The 13,970-nt window shown below is 46.8% G+C and overlaps 2 protein-coding genes across 2 annotated transcripts; both read right to left on the bottom strand.

Moving 5' to 3' along the window:
* Nucleotides 1–787: 787 nt before the first annotated feature.
* maza (MYC-associated zinc finger protein a (purine-binding transcription factor)) lies at nt 788–7,529 on the bottom strand. Its single transcript, XM_085272289.1, has 7 exons — nt 6,382–7,529; nt 4,599–4,749; nt 3,095–3,486; nt 2,550–2,806; nt 1,622–1,685; nt 1,259–1,430; nt 788–1,172 (listed from the first exon to the last, which is right to left on the bottom strand). The coding sequence occupies exons 1-7, from the start codon at nt 6,412–6,414 to the stop codon at nt 847–849; spliced, it is 1,395 nt and encodes a 464-aa protein (XP_085128415.1). The 5' UTR covers nt 6,415–7,529; the 3' UTR covers nt 788–846.
* Nucleotides 7,530–8,816: 1,287 nt separating this feature from the next.
* On the bottom strand, nt 8,817–13,558 carry cdipt (CDP-diacylglycerol--inositol 3-phosphatidyltransferase (phosphatidylinositol synthase)). Its single transcript, XM_085272290.1, has 6 exons — nt 13,367–13,558; nt 12,604–12,738; nt 11,894–12,047; nt 11,646–11,727; nt 11,479–11,560; nt 8,817–10,878 (listed from the first exon to the last, which is right to left on the bottom strand). Exons 1-6 carry the CDS (start codon nt 13,407–13,409, stop codon nt 10,736–10,738), a joined length of 639 nt encoding a protein of 212 aa, XP_085128416.1. The 5' UTR covers nt 13,410–13,558; the 3' UTR covers nt 8,817–10,735.
* Nucleotides 13,559–13,970: the final 412 nt, after the last annotated feature.

Below are 13,970 nucleotides of genomic sequence, written 5' to 3'. Positions count from 1 at the left end.
TCAAGAGTTACAAATCAGCATCCAGAGTAAGAACGAAGATCATACGAAGCAGAGAAGTTATGCACATTCAGTGTTCAGGGGGAATATCCACAAACAACTATCGGTCTGCCGTTATCTGCTTTATAAAAGTGTGTATGTACAGCGTGGGCCGTCAGAAACACCCGCTCCCCACTCAAAGGCAAACCGGACACCGCTTGGCAATAAATTAGAAGAGAAAATGAGATAAATGGTGTTACTGAGGTCTCTGGGCCAGTTTCCTGGTGTTAAACACGGATATCATGGATCAGAAATGGTGTAAAAATGGCGACGGCGGCTTTACAAAAATCAAGAGCGGCTGAAAATGAAAACAATGAAGTGATGATAACAGCTAAGCGCCAAGCCAGGAGAATAAAAACACACATTAGTTAATAACTGATGGGTCCTCTGTTGTGCAGGACTCCAGAGTCGGTAGTGTGAACGCAGAGAGCGCCTCCCAGTGCTGGAGGCCGGTCAGCTGACAGAGGTGGGCGTCGCGGGAACAAACCGAGGTCGCCGTCCTCACAGAGCCACGGAGAAGTCGTGGCACTCTCCATCCAGATGTGGCAGGAAACAACCTGAGACAGAAAAATCAAAGCTCACCTCATTTCATAAAAAAAGGTGCAGCAGAGTCCAGGACTACAAACATGGCGCCATTAATGAGCAGAATGGATCCACACACCTGCTCCGGTGGCTCCTCCTACGTGTCCTTGCTTCCTTTTGCCTCGACTCCTGCGACTCCCCCCTCGACTCCACCCCACCTCCGCCCCTGATCCCCTTCCCTGCAGTCCCACCCCAGCTCTCCCCTGCCCCCACTCGCCCCCCAGCGTGCTAGCTGTGGGGCTGCGGGGCGATACCGGAGCAGTCAGTGACCAGCAGTCCCACTGTGCTAGCACTGGACACCGTGACCGCCACGCTGGTGGTGCCCACGGGCCCCGTGCTCGTCTGGTCGGGGGTGGGGTCGCCCTGGTTGGCGTGGGTGCCCATGTGACCCTGGAGCTGCGTGGCCGTCTTGCACTGTACCCCGCACAGCTGGCAGAGCAGCACGCCGCCGGCCCCGGTCCCGCCGAAAGCCCCCCGCGCCCCGCCGCTCTCCTTCCACTCCTGGCCGTGGTGCTTCTGGGCGTGGACGCGCAGGTAGGTGAGGGTGGTGAAGCCTGCGGGACAAGAGCACACAGACACGTGAAGGCGGGGTGATGGCGGACTGTCGGTGGTGCTTTCTCGTGACGCAGCCGTGTCTTACTGCGGTTGCAGAGGTGGCAGGCGTGGTGCTGTGATTGGTTGTGGACCCGCATGTGGTCGGTGATGTAAGCGGCCGACAGCAGCTTCCCGCAGATGTGACACGGCACCTTCTCCTCGTGGCGAATCAGGTGAGCACGGAGGCGATCCCGTGTGGCAAACGCTGACGTGCACGTCTGCAGAAAACAGGAAGGCGTGGATGAAACGAGTGAAATTTTCAAAATAAGACGTAGTTGCTTATCAAAACACTTAAGAGGACGAAATGTTCTAAATGTAAAATTTGATGCTTTTTATTGAAATTTTGATGTTGTGGTTTTCTGAATGCAGGACTGGCGGTGCTGGTTTACAAACAGGAAACAGGTGTTACCGTGCACTTGAACGGCCTCTCTGTGGAGTGCACCTGTCGCACGTGACTGTTGAGGTGGTCCGGTCTGAAAATGCAAACAAGAATGAGATTCATGTTTTTTACTAACTGTTTAAATTGTATTAAGGTTTAAAGCATTATTAGGGGCGGGGCCTCTTTGACTGACAGGCGGCTGTAGCTGCTAACTGTGTGCTAGGCTTCACCTGAACTGGACCGTGTTTGTGCCAATGGAGCTTTTTTAATGACATCATCTGACCAATCATATGGCCGCTCTCTCAGCTCCAGCTTAGGTGAGATTCTGGGATTACGATTGGATGTTACTAATCGGCAGGTGTCTGTGTGCTGGCTACAAACAACCAACATGACGGCAACTATAAAGCTAAAATCCAGAGTAAAGAAACTGACGGATGACATCATGGTGGTTGCAGCCATCTTTTATTTACAGTGTGTGTTTGCTACAGGAAGTCTGGCTGTATAAAGTCTGGTTATGAAATGGTTCTAACTTATGAGCTGTGGTGTGTGGGGACACTGCTTCAGTTCACTTGGACGAGCTGAGTGAACAGCTTCCTGATGACTTCACAGGTTCAGGCACTAAAGTCGTGAAGCAGCATAAACTGTATATAGAAGAGGGACGAGGCAGCTGTGAGCAAATCAAGTCGAGCTGTTCCCATTTTCTCTTTCGGATGTTAGGACTGAAACGGGGGGACTCAAACAACTCGTCTTTGTTTTCCTGTTCTCATCAGTTTGTGTTCAATGAGACTTGAAATCAGAGGCTAAGATCAGAAGCTCATCAGGACATAGAGTCCTAAATAACCACAAAACAGTCACATCTACATCTTTCATGGTGTTGCAACTGCTAAATGTGAGCGGTTACATAAACGAGCTCTCTGTGAGGAGTTAACGCTGCCCGAGGAGCGGATGGCGCTCGTACCGAGAAAAGGCCTTGGCGCAGTGCGGGCAGATGTACGGCTTCTCCACGCCGCCCTGGTGCGAGCGCACATGGTAGCTCATCCTGTCTTTCCTCTTGAAGCGCTGCTGGCAGATGGGGCAGGAGTACGGCTTCTCGTCCGAGTGGGACAGCCGGTGGCGGTTGAGGTGGTAGACGTCCCTGAAGGCCTTTCCACAGGCCTCGCAGGCGTGGTTCTTCCTCACCTGATTGGTGCTGGGAATGGGATTAGGATTGGGATTCTGCGGGAAGAGGCAGAGAAGTTCAGTCGTAAATACACTCTGAAGTCTTTTCCTGCTGTCAGAGGGCCTCTCTCTGCTCCCGGCATCAACACTAGCTGATTATGATGCTCGTCTGAGGTTTTCTGATGTTTTGATCCACAAAGATTTAATTCAAATTGTGTGTTTATAACCGTGAATGTCAGCGGCCATGTTTCTGGACACTTCCTGCAGCTGCCGCTGGCATCAAAAGGCCCTGAATGGTCCTTTAATCTTGGCCTTACTCTCTGGCTCTCTTCCCGGTGAACCCACCTGCTCCATGGACCCAACGACAACAACGGCTGCCTGGATGGGCTGAGGCGGCGCAGCCATGGTTACTGTTGCCGGGGCGATGGACACAGACACCGGCTGGCCCTCCTGGTTGACGTGCTGGCCGGGCTGGGGGAGGGTCTCTTGGCCGGGAGCCGCGGGAGGGGGAGGAGGCTGCTGCGGGGGCAGGGCGAGGTGGAGGAGGGAGAGCGGGACCGTCTGCTTCTCCACCCGGCCGGCCTTCGCTCCGTCCTCCTTCTCCCGGGCCGCCCGATCCTTCATCTTGATGCCCGTGTGCACCGACTGGTGCCGCCGCAGGTTGTAGCTGTTCTTGAACTCCTTGTTGCAGGTGGCGCAGATGTGGGCGGGCCGGCTCGGCTTGGTGAGCGGTTTGACTGGCGGACATTAAAGTCACATTTTAGTCACAGTCAGTGCACTCTGAGTTTAACATTTGTCTGAAGAAATGTCGGTAATTTACTGACTTCAAACTAATCCTGTAACACTGGTTTGTAAACTGTTAGAGGACAAACTGAGCTCTAACACAACAAACACAGACAAAAAAAAGATAAATTCCTCAAGTGTTTATTTCTTTGTTGATTTACAATCTACGGAAAACTGAGCGTACTCGTGTATGGGGGACAAAAAGTGTCAACACAAATAACTGGCACCATTTTTAACCATTATGTGAAATATTGTGCCATAATACAGGGAAACCCTGCTGCTTAGCAACAAATCAAACCAATCAACTGCTAAAAAACACAATGTTGTGCAGAGTGTATGGAGGACTTTTCTGGAGAAATTTAAATAATTTTGATGAATTCTGCAGATCTGAGTAAAATCATTCAACATTTTTGGGCTTGAATAATGTGACCAAATGTGTCACTTTTTTAATATTGTTAAATATACTGTATATTTAACAATTTAACAACTTTGTACTGCACGTAACATTTGCAGCTGTAATCTTCAGTCATAACAATAATAATTATTATAATCATTTTTCTGTTACCACAATAAAAAGAAAACTGTTCCTGTTTCTGGAAGAGAAAACACGTCAAACCTGATAAATATGAAAATGAAAAACATGCGAGTTTTAATGAATGTATTTATTTTGCAGCTCTAACCTCAAAAATGTTCTTTCTTGTGTTTCTGTAAACAGGCTGATTAGTGAAACTTTTGGGTGTCTGGTTTCCCCTCACAGCTCAAACGTCTCCTGTACATCCAGTAAAAACTGTCTACACAGAAGAGCCCAGCGTGCTGCTAAAGTCACTGATACTCTGAAGTAAATCAGAGGACATAAACCACAAACATGAAGCCTGTTTTCTGCTCGTGAACTCTGACTCTGTGATAAGCGTGCAGAAAAATAACATCTCCCACTGATAACCAAACTGCTGACGCTGCAATAAAAGCCCAGAGTTCAGAAGATAACCTTTAAAAACGTCAATATCGGCCTGTTTGAACAACTTCAAAACACGTCAGTGACGAGGTTTAAACCCCGCCCCATCCTCACCTGGCAGCGGCTCCTCGCTCAGGGCGGCCGTGTCGACGGTGGACGGCGGTGTCACGATGTGCTCGCCCGGAGGACTCTGAGCCGAGCCGGTCAGCTCCGGCAGCAGCTCCGACTGTAGCGGCGTCTCGGGCTGACTCTGAGTCGGAGGCGTCTGCCGGAGGTCAGTGAGAAACATCTGAATCAACACACAGCCATTTACACCTGGAACATCCAGGCTCAATGGAAGCTTATTTACTGTAACAGTGTACACAGGGCAGGTGAGGGCGTGGCCCTATGGAGGACCAAAAGTGTCTACAAAGTAAACCAACATCTATAAATGACTGAATGTGTCATTAAATGCATCAAAAAGGACATTAATGATTAAAGTTTTGATGACAATGACGACAGGTGTAACATCAGGCGTAAGAGGGCGAGCTGAATGCAGAGGGAGAAGGTCCTGGCCCGAAACAACATAACATTTTCTGAATGATCTCCAGGCTGACAGCTCTGTGGAGGACTTCATCGGTGAGACGTGCAGAGTGCAGGAGAGCGCTCGGCTCTCAGTAAACCACGGCACATCTGGAAACACCAGCTCCGTCTGGAGCAATGCAAAGCTCTGTGACCCGTCTAAGCTTTGAAGGATGACGATAAGATCCCCGAGGTTCTGTGATGGGTTACAATAACCTGACGTCATGCAGGAGTCTGACAGCCCAAATTTCTTTTGCTTACAAAAAGAGCTCAGTATCGGTCAGCCCTGTGCAGCGCCCTCTTCAGGTCACCCCACAGATTTCATCTTCAGCTTTCTAGCAGACGCCCGGTAGCACGATGGTGCCACCACCGTGCTTTGCCATGGCCGTGCATTCGTTCAGTGATGCACGGTGTTGTTTCTGTTTCTGCAGCTTTCACAAATACGGCCAAAAAGTTCAACCTTGGCCTCATCAGACCACAACGACACATTTGCCCACATTTTTTAACAGTGCGCTGAAAAGTTTCTCTCCGTAAGAGAAACAGCTCAGAGCTCAGACGTGGGAACATCCGGCCTCTCAGAACGGCTTTCTTCTCGTCTTTTTGTTTTAGCACTGCCTGGCTAATTAGAAACCAGCCTTCAGAGGTTATAGGTCACAATCAAAGTGCGAAAAATATTTCGCTTGGCCTAATTTGTTTTTACTTCACACAAACCTGCCACAGCAGAGCTGCAGAACCAGTTTATGCTTCATGGGTCTTATGGAAGCATGAGAAGAAGCTGATAGTCTGTCATGTGCTTCGATACTTTGGCCAAAAGTAAAACACTTTTACTTACACTGTTGTTCAACATGAAGTTCGATTACAAACTAAAGCGGGTCGAGGAGTGTTTCTAAAGGGGGCAACGAGTATTTATTTGCCCCCTAAAGGGTTCATGCAGAGTGGCTGTAGCTCAGGAGGTAGAGCAGGAAGGTTGGTGGCTGGTCCTCCTAGTCTGCACCCCAAGTTGCTCTCCGGTGTATGGATGTGTGTGACTGTCAGTAGGCGCTTGTGTGAATGGGTAAAGCGCTCTGAGTGCTCCAGGACAGCAGAAGAGTGATATATAAGAATCAGTGAGGACAAACACAAATCCTTCTCTCACTTTCAGGGGACTGACAGGTTAAATAAGGAGGCAGTGCCCCGGGTGAGAGGTCAGCAGGATCAAAGTGGAGACAAGGGGATCCACACCAACAACTCCCCCCTGACCCCTCCGTGACCTCCCCACCTGCAGCAAAGCCCAACGGCCCCCACCCGCCCTCAAAAAGCCCAAACCACGCAGCAGCCACGGGAATTTAGCACTCACCTGAAAGAGGAAATTACTCCAGGAGGTGTCCATCCTGAAGGAGACCCAGCTGGGGACCGAAGAGGAGGAGGAGGAGGTGGAGGAGGGGGAGGTAGAAAAGCTCCGGGAGCTGCTGTGAAAACAAAACGCGAGGCCTGTATGGCAGCTCCCCTCCACCGACAGGGGAAATGAGTCCCAAAGCCCTGACACTTCTTAGAGAAGAAGCCTCCGAGAGGCAGGAGTTAATATGGCAGCTAAACAGTCACTGAGCAGATGCTTCTGTAAATGCGACAGAATGGTTGGTCTCATGCGTACTTGCTTTAATGGTGCGGTTTAATTTAATTTGCTTATGTCGACTGGAATAAAAATCTGCATGCAAAGTATTTTAATGGCGAAGCCGAGCAGTCGAGACGTGCTAATCATAGCAGCGGCTGTTCGGGACTCGTTTATAGCTCCGACAAGGCCGCAGCGTCGGCTTCCGAGCCTCGGAGTTGCGTAGGGCTCGTCCCCCGGCTAGAGCGCTCCCGGTCGGCCGCGGTCCGTGGCTCCGCCTCGGTGTCTGAATCGACAGGATGACATCTTTCTGTTTTTTTCAAACCCGCTCCCTCGCGCTCCCTCTCGCCCTCCCTCCCTTCGCTCTTTCTTCCTTTTCTTTTTTTATCTCTTCTTCACCCCCTCTGTCCCTCTCTGCTTTAAAGGGAAAGTATTTGGCGTGTGCACCCTCCTCGCGGACCCCGTCTCGGCTCGTCTCGTGCCGCGCCGTCCCTCTCGCCCCCGCCACTTCTCGGTAGGCCGACAGATAATCAAATCCGACATTTATGGGATCAGCTCGGCCGTTAACTCCGCCACTTCGCTTAAAGGAACCCGAAAACTGGCGCTGCGCTGCGGGGAAGAGGTGGCAGGCGGTGATCCGAGCCGCGTTCGCGCCAAACTCTCCGGTAAAATGGTGTCGGGTTCGGCTAAAATGAGCCTTTATCCCCGAGCATCTTAAAGGTAACGATGCGCGCAAGTGCAACAGCTGGATGTAACCTCAAAACACATGACGTCCGTCCGTGAACGGGCCACACCGCGCGGCCCGCCAGACTCCATTCAAACGACTCTAAATTCCCGTCTCCGGCGGACTTACTGCACGATTGAGTGCTGACAGTAACACAGCCACGACACGAAGGACATCCCCACGAATCCGCTCGACCTTAAATGAGCACAGCTGGATTTTATTATTTTTTTGTTCAGCCATTGTAGTGCAGTTATCCTCAGCTCCTGTAACGCTAAATGCCATTTCCTGCTTTCTTCACACTTATTAAACTAATTTTATTCTTTTATTTTGATTTACTTCATTCATTGAGGTATTTTATTTACTTTTTAAAAATTTTGTTTACCTTGTTTATAAAATTGTCACTTCCATTTTATTTAGTTATACTTGTGCTGACTGAACTTTTATTTGTTCATTTTGTCGTTGGCTGGTGTAACAGGAATTTCCCGCTGTTGTAATAAATAACGTTGATGTGATTTTCTCTCAAAGTGAGGAACGTGTCAGCACTAATATTCAGATGAAAACAGCTGTTTTATTTTTAATGTCAGACTGAATGGAAGGTGAAGGCGGGCCCTCGGGTCTCCAGGCTGAAATACAGAAAAACAATCGCAGGCAGCTGCACTTCTGCAGACGTTTTAAAGAGAAGCCCAGCTGTCCCGTGGCCCTGCAGGTCCAGGTGGAGTGACCAGGTGCCCCTCTTTAAGTGGCTGCTCAGCAGTTTTATTACCCGTCCACCTGCAGGGACACTCCCACATTTTGACCGTTTCTGGAATATAAAAGAAAAACGATGATCTGTGGACGAATCACAGCTTAAGTCAACGTTCAGCTTCTGTTCAGGACTTTTAAGAAACTGGTTTTATATAAATTACAGTGGTTATATGATCAAGCTGCAGGCTGGTTACTTCCCTCAGCTCTCTTCGGCCCACACCGGGTCTGTGTTTGTGTCTCACCATGAATCCAGATGTGTTCAGGCATCCATAACTGTGCATCAGCGCTGTCATTCAGAGCTGACGTGCAGATGTTCTCGCGATCACGTCCCCACAGCGTCAGTATGAACATGCAGTATTATGACAGCATGAATTCATGTTAAAATAAACCCAGTCTGCTCATTTCATGCTCGGCTCCTTTATTTCACACTTTTAGATTCTTGAGCTGTTCCCCGTTTAAGTCGTTCAGGTTGTGTTAAACTCTTTGGCTTCAGTAGAACAAGAATTTACCAAAAAATAAAGATCTGATGTGATATGGAACAGGAAGAAATAACTGAAGGTCAAAGTGCAGAGGACAGAACAGCAGCTGTGGAAGCTCTGCACTCGTCTTCAACGCTGAAAAGCAGAACCAATCAAACCGACAGCTCGTGGAGTCCAAACTGACTCGAAGGAGAAAAGTTTAAATACAAATCTGAATTTTTTTATTGAACACAACGTTTTTCTTTTGCAACTTTTTTTATTTTTTACAGTAAATTCAAACCAAGCAAACAAAACCAGCATCAAATATTTAAATTACAACATTATTTCCTTTTAAATAGAACATCAAACTTTGCTTTCAGGTCGAGATATATATTTCATATTAATACATTCTAGCAAATACAGTATGCGGATTTCAGCACGCTCTCTGATTGGCTCCGTCAAAGCGACACACACAGGTAACACTTGGTGCTCCTCAGGTGAGGTAAACGTACAGTTTCTGACAGAGGAGACGCTTCCTCTCCTAGCACTAAAATAAAACGAGCCCAGCTACTGCTCAGCCTGCGTCTAATCAGCCAAGCATCAGCAGGAACAGGAAGTGAGGCGCAGGAACAGAACGAAAGGTGAGAGGAATATTTAAGCTTTTGGTCGTGTCATCATTTCAGGGACGGTTTCGTCTTCACAAATAAAAAACATCTAAATAAGGAATAAAAAGTGGATTTTCAGAGAGTGGAATAAGCATTAGAATTTAGATTTTACCATTAACGTGTCGGTAACCAGCCTGACGGTCACGGTGGAGGCGACTTCGGACGGTTAACGGGCGCTACACATCGTCAGCTGCTCCTCATTCATTTAAACACACCTGGAGTTTTTCCTCCGAATAAAAAAGTCGGTGTCCAGGAAAGCGCCTCAGGCCTTCTGACAGACACCACTGAGTCATGACATCATCTACACGCACACCTGCACAGGTGCGTCCAGTCAGACCGAACGGCCCGCCTCCTCTCAGCTTCAGACTCAGCCTCCCATCAATCATCTGTCAATTAATCACAATCACTGAGCCGACGACCTCGACCTAACAACAGGCAGAAGTCTGTCCTCACAATCCTGCTGCTACACACCTGGAAATGACGCATAATTACAACAATAATAATAATACTAAAAATAACAGCAATAATAGTAATTACAATAATCTGTATTTGATCTGTATTTTCATTTTTTCATGTTGTTAATAGTTTGGTCAGTAAAATGGGAAAATAATAATAATAATAATAATAATAATAATGATGATGATGATGATAATAACAACAACAACAACAATTTGGAACATTGATATTCAGATACGGAGGACTAAGAATGCCCTCCCCTCCCAAAAAAAAGGTTGAGTTTTTGTTTACTTTTGTAATAATTATTTATTTGCTTCTTTATTTACATATTTGTCCTTTCAGATCGCGCCTCATTTATTTTTGGCCGGACTTTAGTCACTCCTCTTATTTCTGTATTTACTTTTCTTTCTAGATTTCAATATTGATGGATGTATAAACACATTAGCAGATAGCAGCAACATTATTTTTCCTGCCTACAGTCATTATTAACATTACTTCTTATTCTTTTAGTGATTTTTAAATTCCTTTTTGACTTTTGGTCCTCCGTATTTGTCTGTTCAAACTTAAATATTTAATTTAAAAATTTGTTGTTGTTTTTTTAAAGCGTTCAGATGTTTTTTTAATTATTGCTATGATGTAAAACTGAGAAAGTGTGGCAGTGAGAATGAGCAACATTTGATTAGGTGTACTCGATAAATCTGATACGAATCGTCGGCTCGTTTCAGCTTTAACGGAAAAATAAAGAACACCTGCGTTAGCTCTCGCTGTCATCACCGACGGACACGCCTCTCACGTTAGCGTAATAAAACAGGAGAGCGGTAACCGGGGACCTGTCCGTTTATCATACATGTAACCGTGCGTGTCGTCCTTTAAGTTTGCATTATGAGCTTATGTTGTGATTTAAAGGCTGCGCCGTGGATTCGGAATATTTTTCTCCATATTTGGTCAGAATCCGTGTCGGTCTGACAAACTTTCCCTTTAAGAAAACAAGAATAAGTGAAAGCGCGACGGATCTGCTGATGCTGTTGCAGCTCTCGCCGCCTCCCCGTGACCTCTTACTTCATCTTCAAGGCCTTCTCCCGCTCGGCGGCATCAATGGCGGCCATGTTCTTGGAGGCGGTGATGAGGTGCAGGACGCTGATGCCGGACTTGAGCAGGCAGATGATCCCGCAGAGCCCCTGCAGCCAGTAGAGCCAGCCTGTGGAGAAATGCAGCGACTCAAGTTTAACATCAGACTCAGAGGAACGATGAGTTTCCTGTTCAGCACCTGAACACGTTAACATTCCCAGCTCTGGATTTTAACAGCAGGACTCTGCTAAAGAAGCTCAGCATGACTCACAGCTTTAATTAACCAAAAACGAGAACTCGACTAACACTCGCGGAGAACAACCACCATGACATTTATCAACACTTTCATCAACAAATAAAAAATAAGATGAAAATGTTCTGGAAAGATGAGATCCAATCAGAACTAATAAAGGTGTGCAGAAAGGTGGGATGAGTTTGGACGTGAGCCAATCAGAAGCTAGCTCCCACGATCTCTGCTGAACACACAACAAAACAAGGACACTCGCGAGGAAGAGACGAGCAGACGTACGAACACGTTCACACTCGATGTCAAAGAAAATAAACCGAAACTCTGACCAGCAAAAACAAACTTTACACTTTAACTGAATCCACATTAGATTTTAGTCGACAAGAATCTTAATCGACTAAAACAACTTTGATCCGTAAACACTGATGTCCAAACTCAGTCTCACCTGTGAAAGTGAGGAAGACGAGGATAATAAGCTCTTACCTGCCGGCTCCTCGATGTGATAGAGAAGGTAGAGCAAGCAGAAGAAGAGCTCGTTCCCGGCGCACATCACAAACAGGACTGGCTGCAGGACACACACACACACACAAACGTTCACTGACTGTTCCTTTAAAATTCACACGGACACGTTTATCATACGACACACAGACCTTGGAGGTGTAGTAGAGGCGTAGGATGGCGTTCCCAGAGAGGTCGATGGTTTTATGGCTCGCTGATCCCTTTACAGTCGAGCTGAGGAAGACAGATAAGAAAACACGATCAGCCGCAGCACAACACCTTGTCCTTACACCTGTCATGGCTCTAAAACAGGTCACTGGGCAACATGATCTGATTCAGTCTGTTCAGGCCACACAGCTAAATATGACTTCACCTTAACAACCACAGAAACATCGCCCACCTGTGCAGGTGCAGCCAGTGGCTGGCGATGTCCAGACACATGCTGAGCTGGAACAGGAAGGCGTAGGAGGGGTAGAGCAGGGATAGGTTGACCAGCAGACACATGGTGGCGCAGCGGTCAGTCAGCATGTCCAACATGGCGCCGAACTTAGTGGCTGAAACAGACAGAGAGCGGCCCGTGAGACCAGAACACGACCTGCTGCAGGAACCGTCATGGCTGCAGTTCCTCTGACGTCCAGCAGAGGCTCCAGCAGCAACTGAGTCAATGTTAAAACTCTACAGCAGAAATAAACACAGCCTAAAGCTCCCACAAAGATTGTCTCACGAGACAGCGAGCATAAAAACGGCCTGAGACGCATACAGAAATCTACTCAGGGGCGTCCTCCTACATCAGCGGGTGTTTCTGCAGATATGGTAGATGTTGCACCTGACTGGACAGCGAGGGATCCACCTCACCACTGCGTGCTTTTAAGGTACCACACCGACCCACTATGACTGTGAAGCAGTGAGAGTCGTTAAAATGACCCAACCACACTCCTTCCATCTTTTATATACAGAGTGTGGTTATCACCCAGTATAAACATCAGGAAAACAAACACGTCCTCCATCCAACACAAAATCCACATTCAGTCAAATCCTGCCTTCAGGAGTCAAAACTGGACGTCTGTCTCACACACACACACACACACACACACACGTGTAAATACATACACTGATTGAGCGCTCGCGCTGCATGGCCGTCAAAGGCATCCAGCAGAGCGCTGAGCAGGTAGCAGAAGACGGCCGGCCACGGGCAGCAGGGCATCAGGAAGAAGGAGATCAGGGCCAGCACCACCCGGGCATAACCTGCAGGATCCAACCAAGGTGAAGAGATTTATTCAGAAACAGAGTGCATTTTAATGATTTCAACACTGATTATCTGTGATGAGAAAATTCCTTCTTATTGCATATTATTTGTCATTTTTCGCAAAAACAATGCACTTTGTTATGTCTCTACACTTATGTTACTGCTACCTATTCCAATAAAATTTATTTTAGAACAAAAATGACAAGATAGAAGCTTATAAAATACTTCATTACACTGGGTACAAACTAGTCCACATACGATGAATATCTTATGTTATTTTCATAATTGAAGGCATTTAAAAGCATCATATTGAAGTTGTAAAAACCCATCGCTCAATGGCCTGATCAATCTTTTTATCCACAATAAAACCGGACATATTTCAGGGGAAAATGCTTATTTATTATTACGCAAACAACTACAATACAATAACACAACGTGCCGTCCTTTCCCATTAATTTCGGCTTGATTTGGCTTCCACTGTGACGTTACTCAGCTCACTTTGCCCAGATAAAGCAGATGAGCCGGATTCTCTAAATTGGACGTTTTTTGAATGGAGTTCGGTGAATTTTACATTTCGCCGGCTAAAGCTAAGCTAGCTCCGCGTCGCTAAAGGCGGGAAAAACTCACCGATTAAATTAGGAACGAAGAGGAAAATGTTCTCCGTCTCCATGTCTGCGGCAGTTTGTACGACAAACGGAGCGCCTGTTCTGCGTTTTTATCCGCAACAGGATCTTTGAAGGAAACTGCAGGCGACTATTTGAAAAGGTCACTTCCTGTCACCCAAAGGGCTCTTCACCGGAAATAACAAGGTTACAAATTCCGGTTGTTTTCAGAATAAAGGTGGAATGTTATGACAGCGTTTTGTTGTTGTTTTGTCAAATAAAAGTACAAACTTATAGAAAAACTAAAGGGAGCTTATGCCGTTACATTGATGGAAAAAAATAATTAAGAAAAAGAAACTTTTGTGTGTCTTTAAGTTTGCATTGGTAAGGATCTTCACCTTTTGCTCTACCTCATCTCACTCTGAAAAAGGAAATAAAACGTACATTAAAAAAATATGTATTTTTACCAACAGTAACCATAACATAGACTAAAACACATATTTAAAACCCATTTACACGGAGATAAACCCTGTAAGCAAAACTCACTCTTGGTTGCGTTTTAGTCTTGAATGCATTTAATTTAATTTTAATTCTAACACAAACTGCAAAACTTTCTAAAAAGACAAGCG

Source organism: Mchenga conophoros, linkage group LG4 (genome assembly GCF_057382185.1).
Source record: "Mchenga conophoros isolate Kocher_MC1m ecotype Shallow Benthic linkage group LG4, M_conophoros_male_GT1.1, whole genome shotgun sequence".
NCBI lineage: Eukaryota > Metazoa > Chordata > Actinopteri > Cichliformes > Cichlidae > Mchenga > Mchenga conophoros.
The sequence above is the reverse complement of the archived record's forward strand: the minus strand, read 5'-3'. Positions and strand labels throughout refer to the sequence as shown.

Excerpts from the sequence above, each read along its gene's own strand:
- maza (XM_085272289.1), bottom strand. The coding sequence starts at position 6,414 with ATGGACACCTCCTGGAGTAATTTCCTCTTTCAG. Across the intron at positions 2,807-3,094 it reads TCGTTGGGTCCATGGAGCAG|AATCCCAATCCTAATCCCAT; the intron begins GTGGGTTCACCG and ends CTCTTCCCGCAG. Across the intron at positions 1,173-1,258 it reads CTGCCACCTCTGCAACCGCA|GCTTCACCACCCTCACCTAC; the intron begins GTAAGACACGGC and ends CTTGTCCCGCAG.
- cdipt (XM_085272290.1), bottom strand. The coding sequence starts at position 13,409 with ATGGAGACGGAGAACATTTTCCTCTTCGTTCCTAATTTAATCG. Across the intron at positions 12,739-13,366 it reads CTTCGTTCCTAATTTAATCG|GTTATGCCCGGGTGGTGCTG; the intron begins GTGAGTTTTTCC and ends TGGATCCTGCAG. Across the intron at positions 10,879-11,478 it reads TCACATCGAGGAGCCGGCAG|GCTGGCTCTACTGGCTGCAG; the intron begins GTAAGAGCTTAT and ends ATTTCTCCACAG.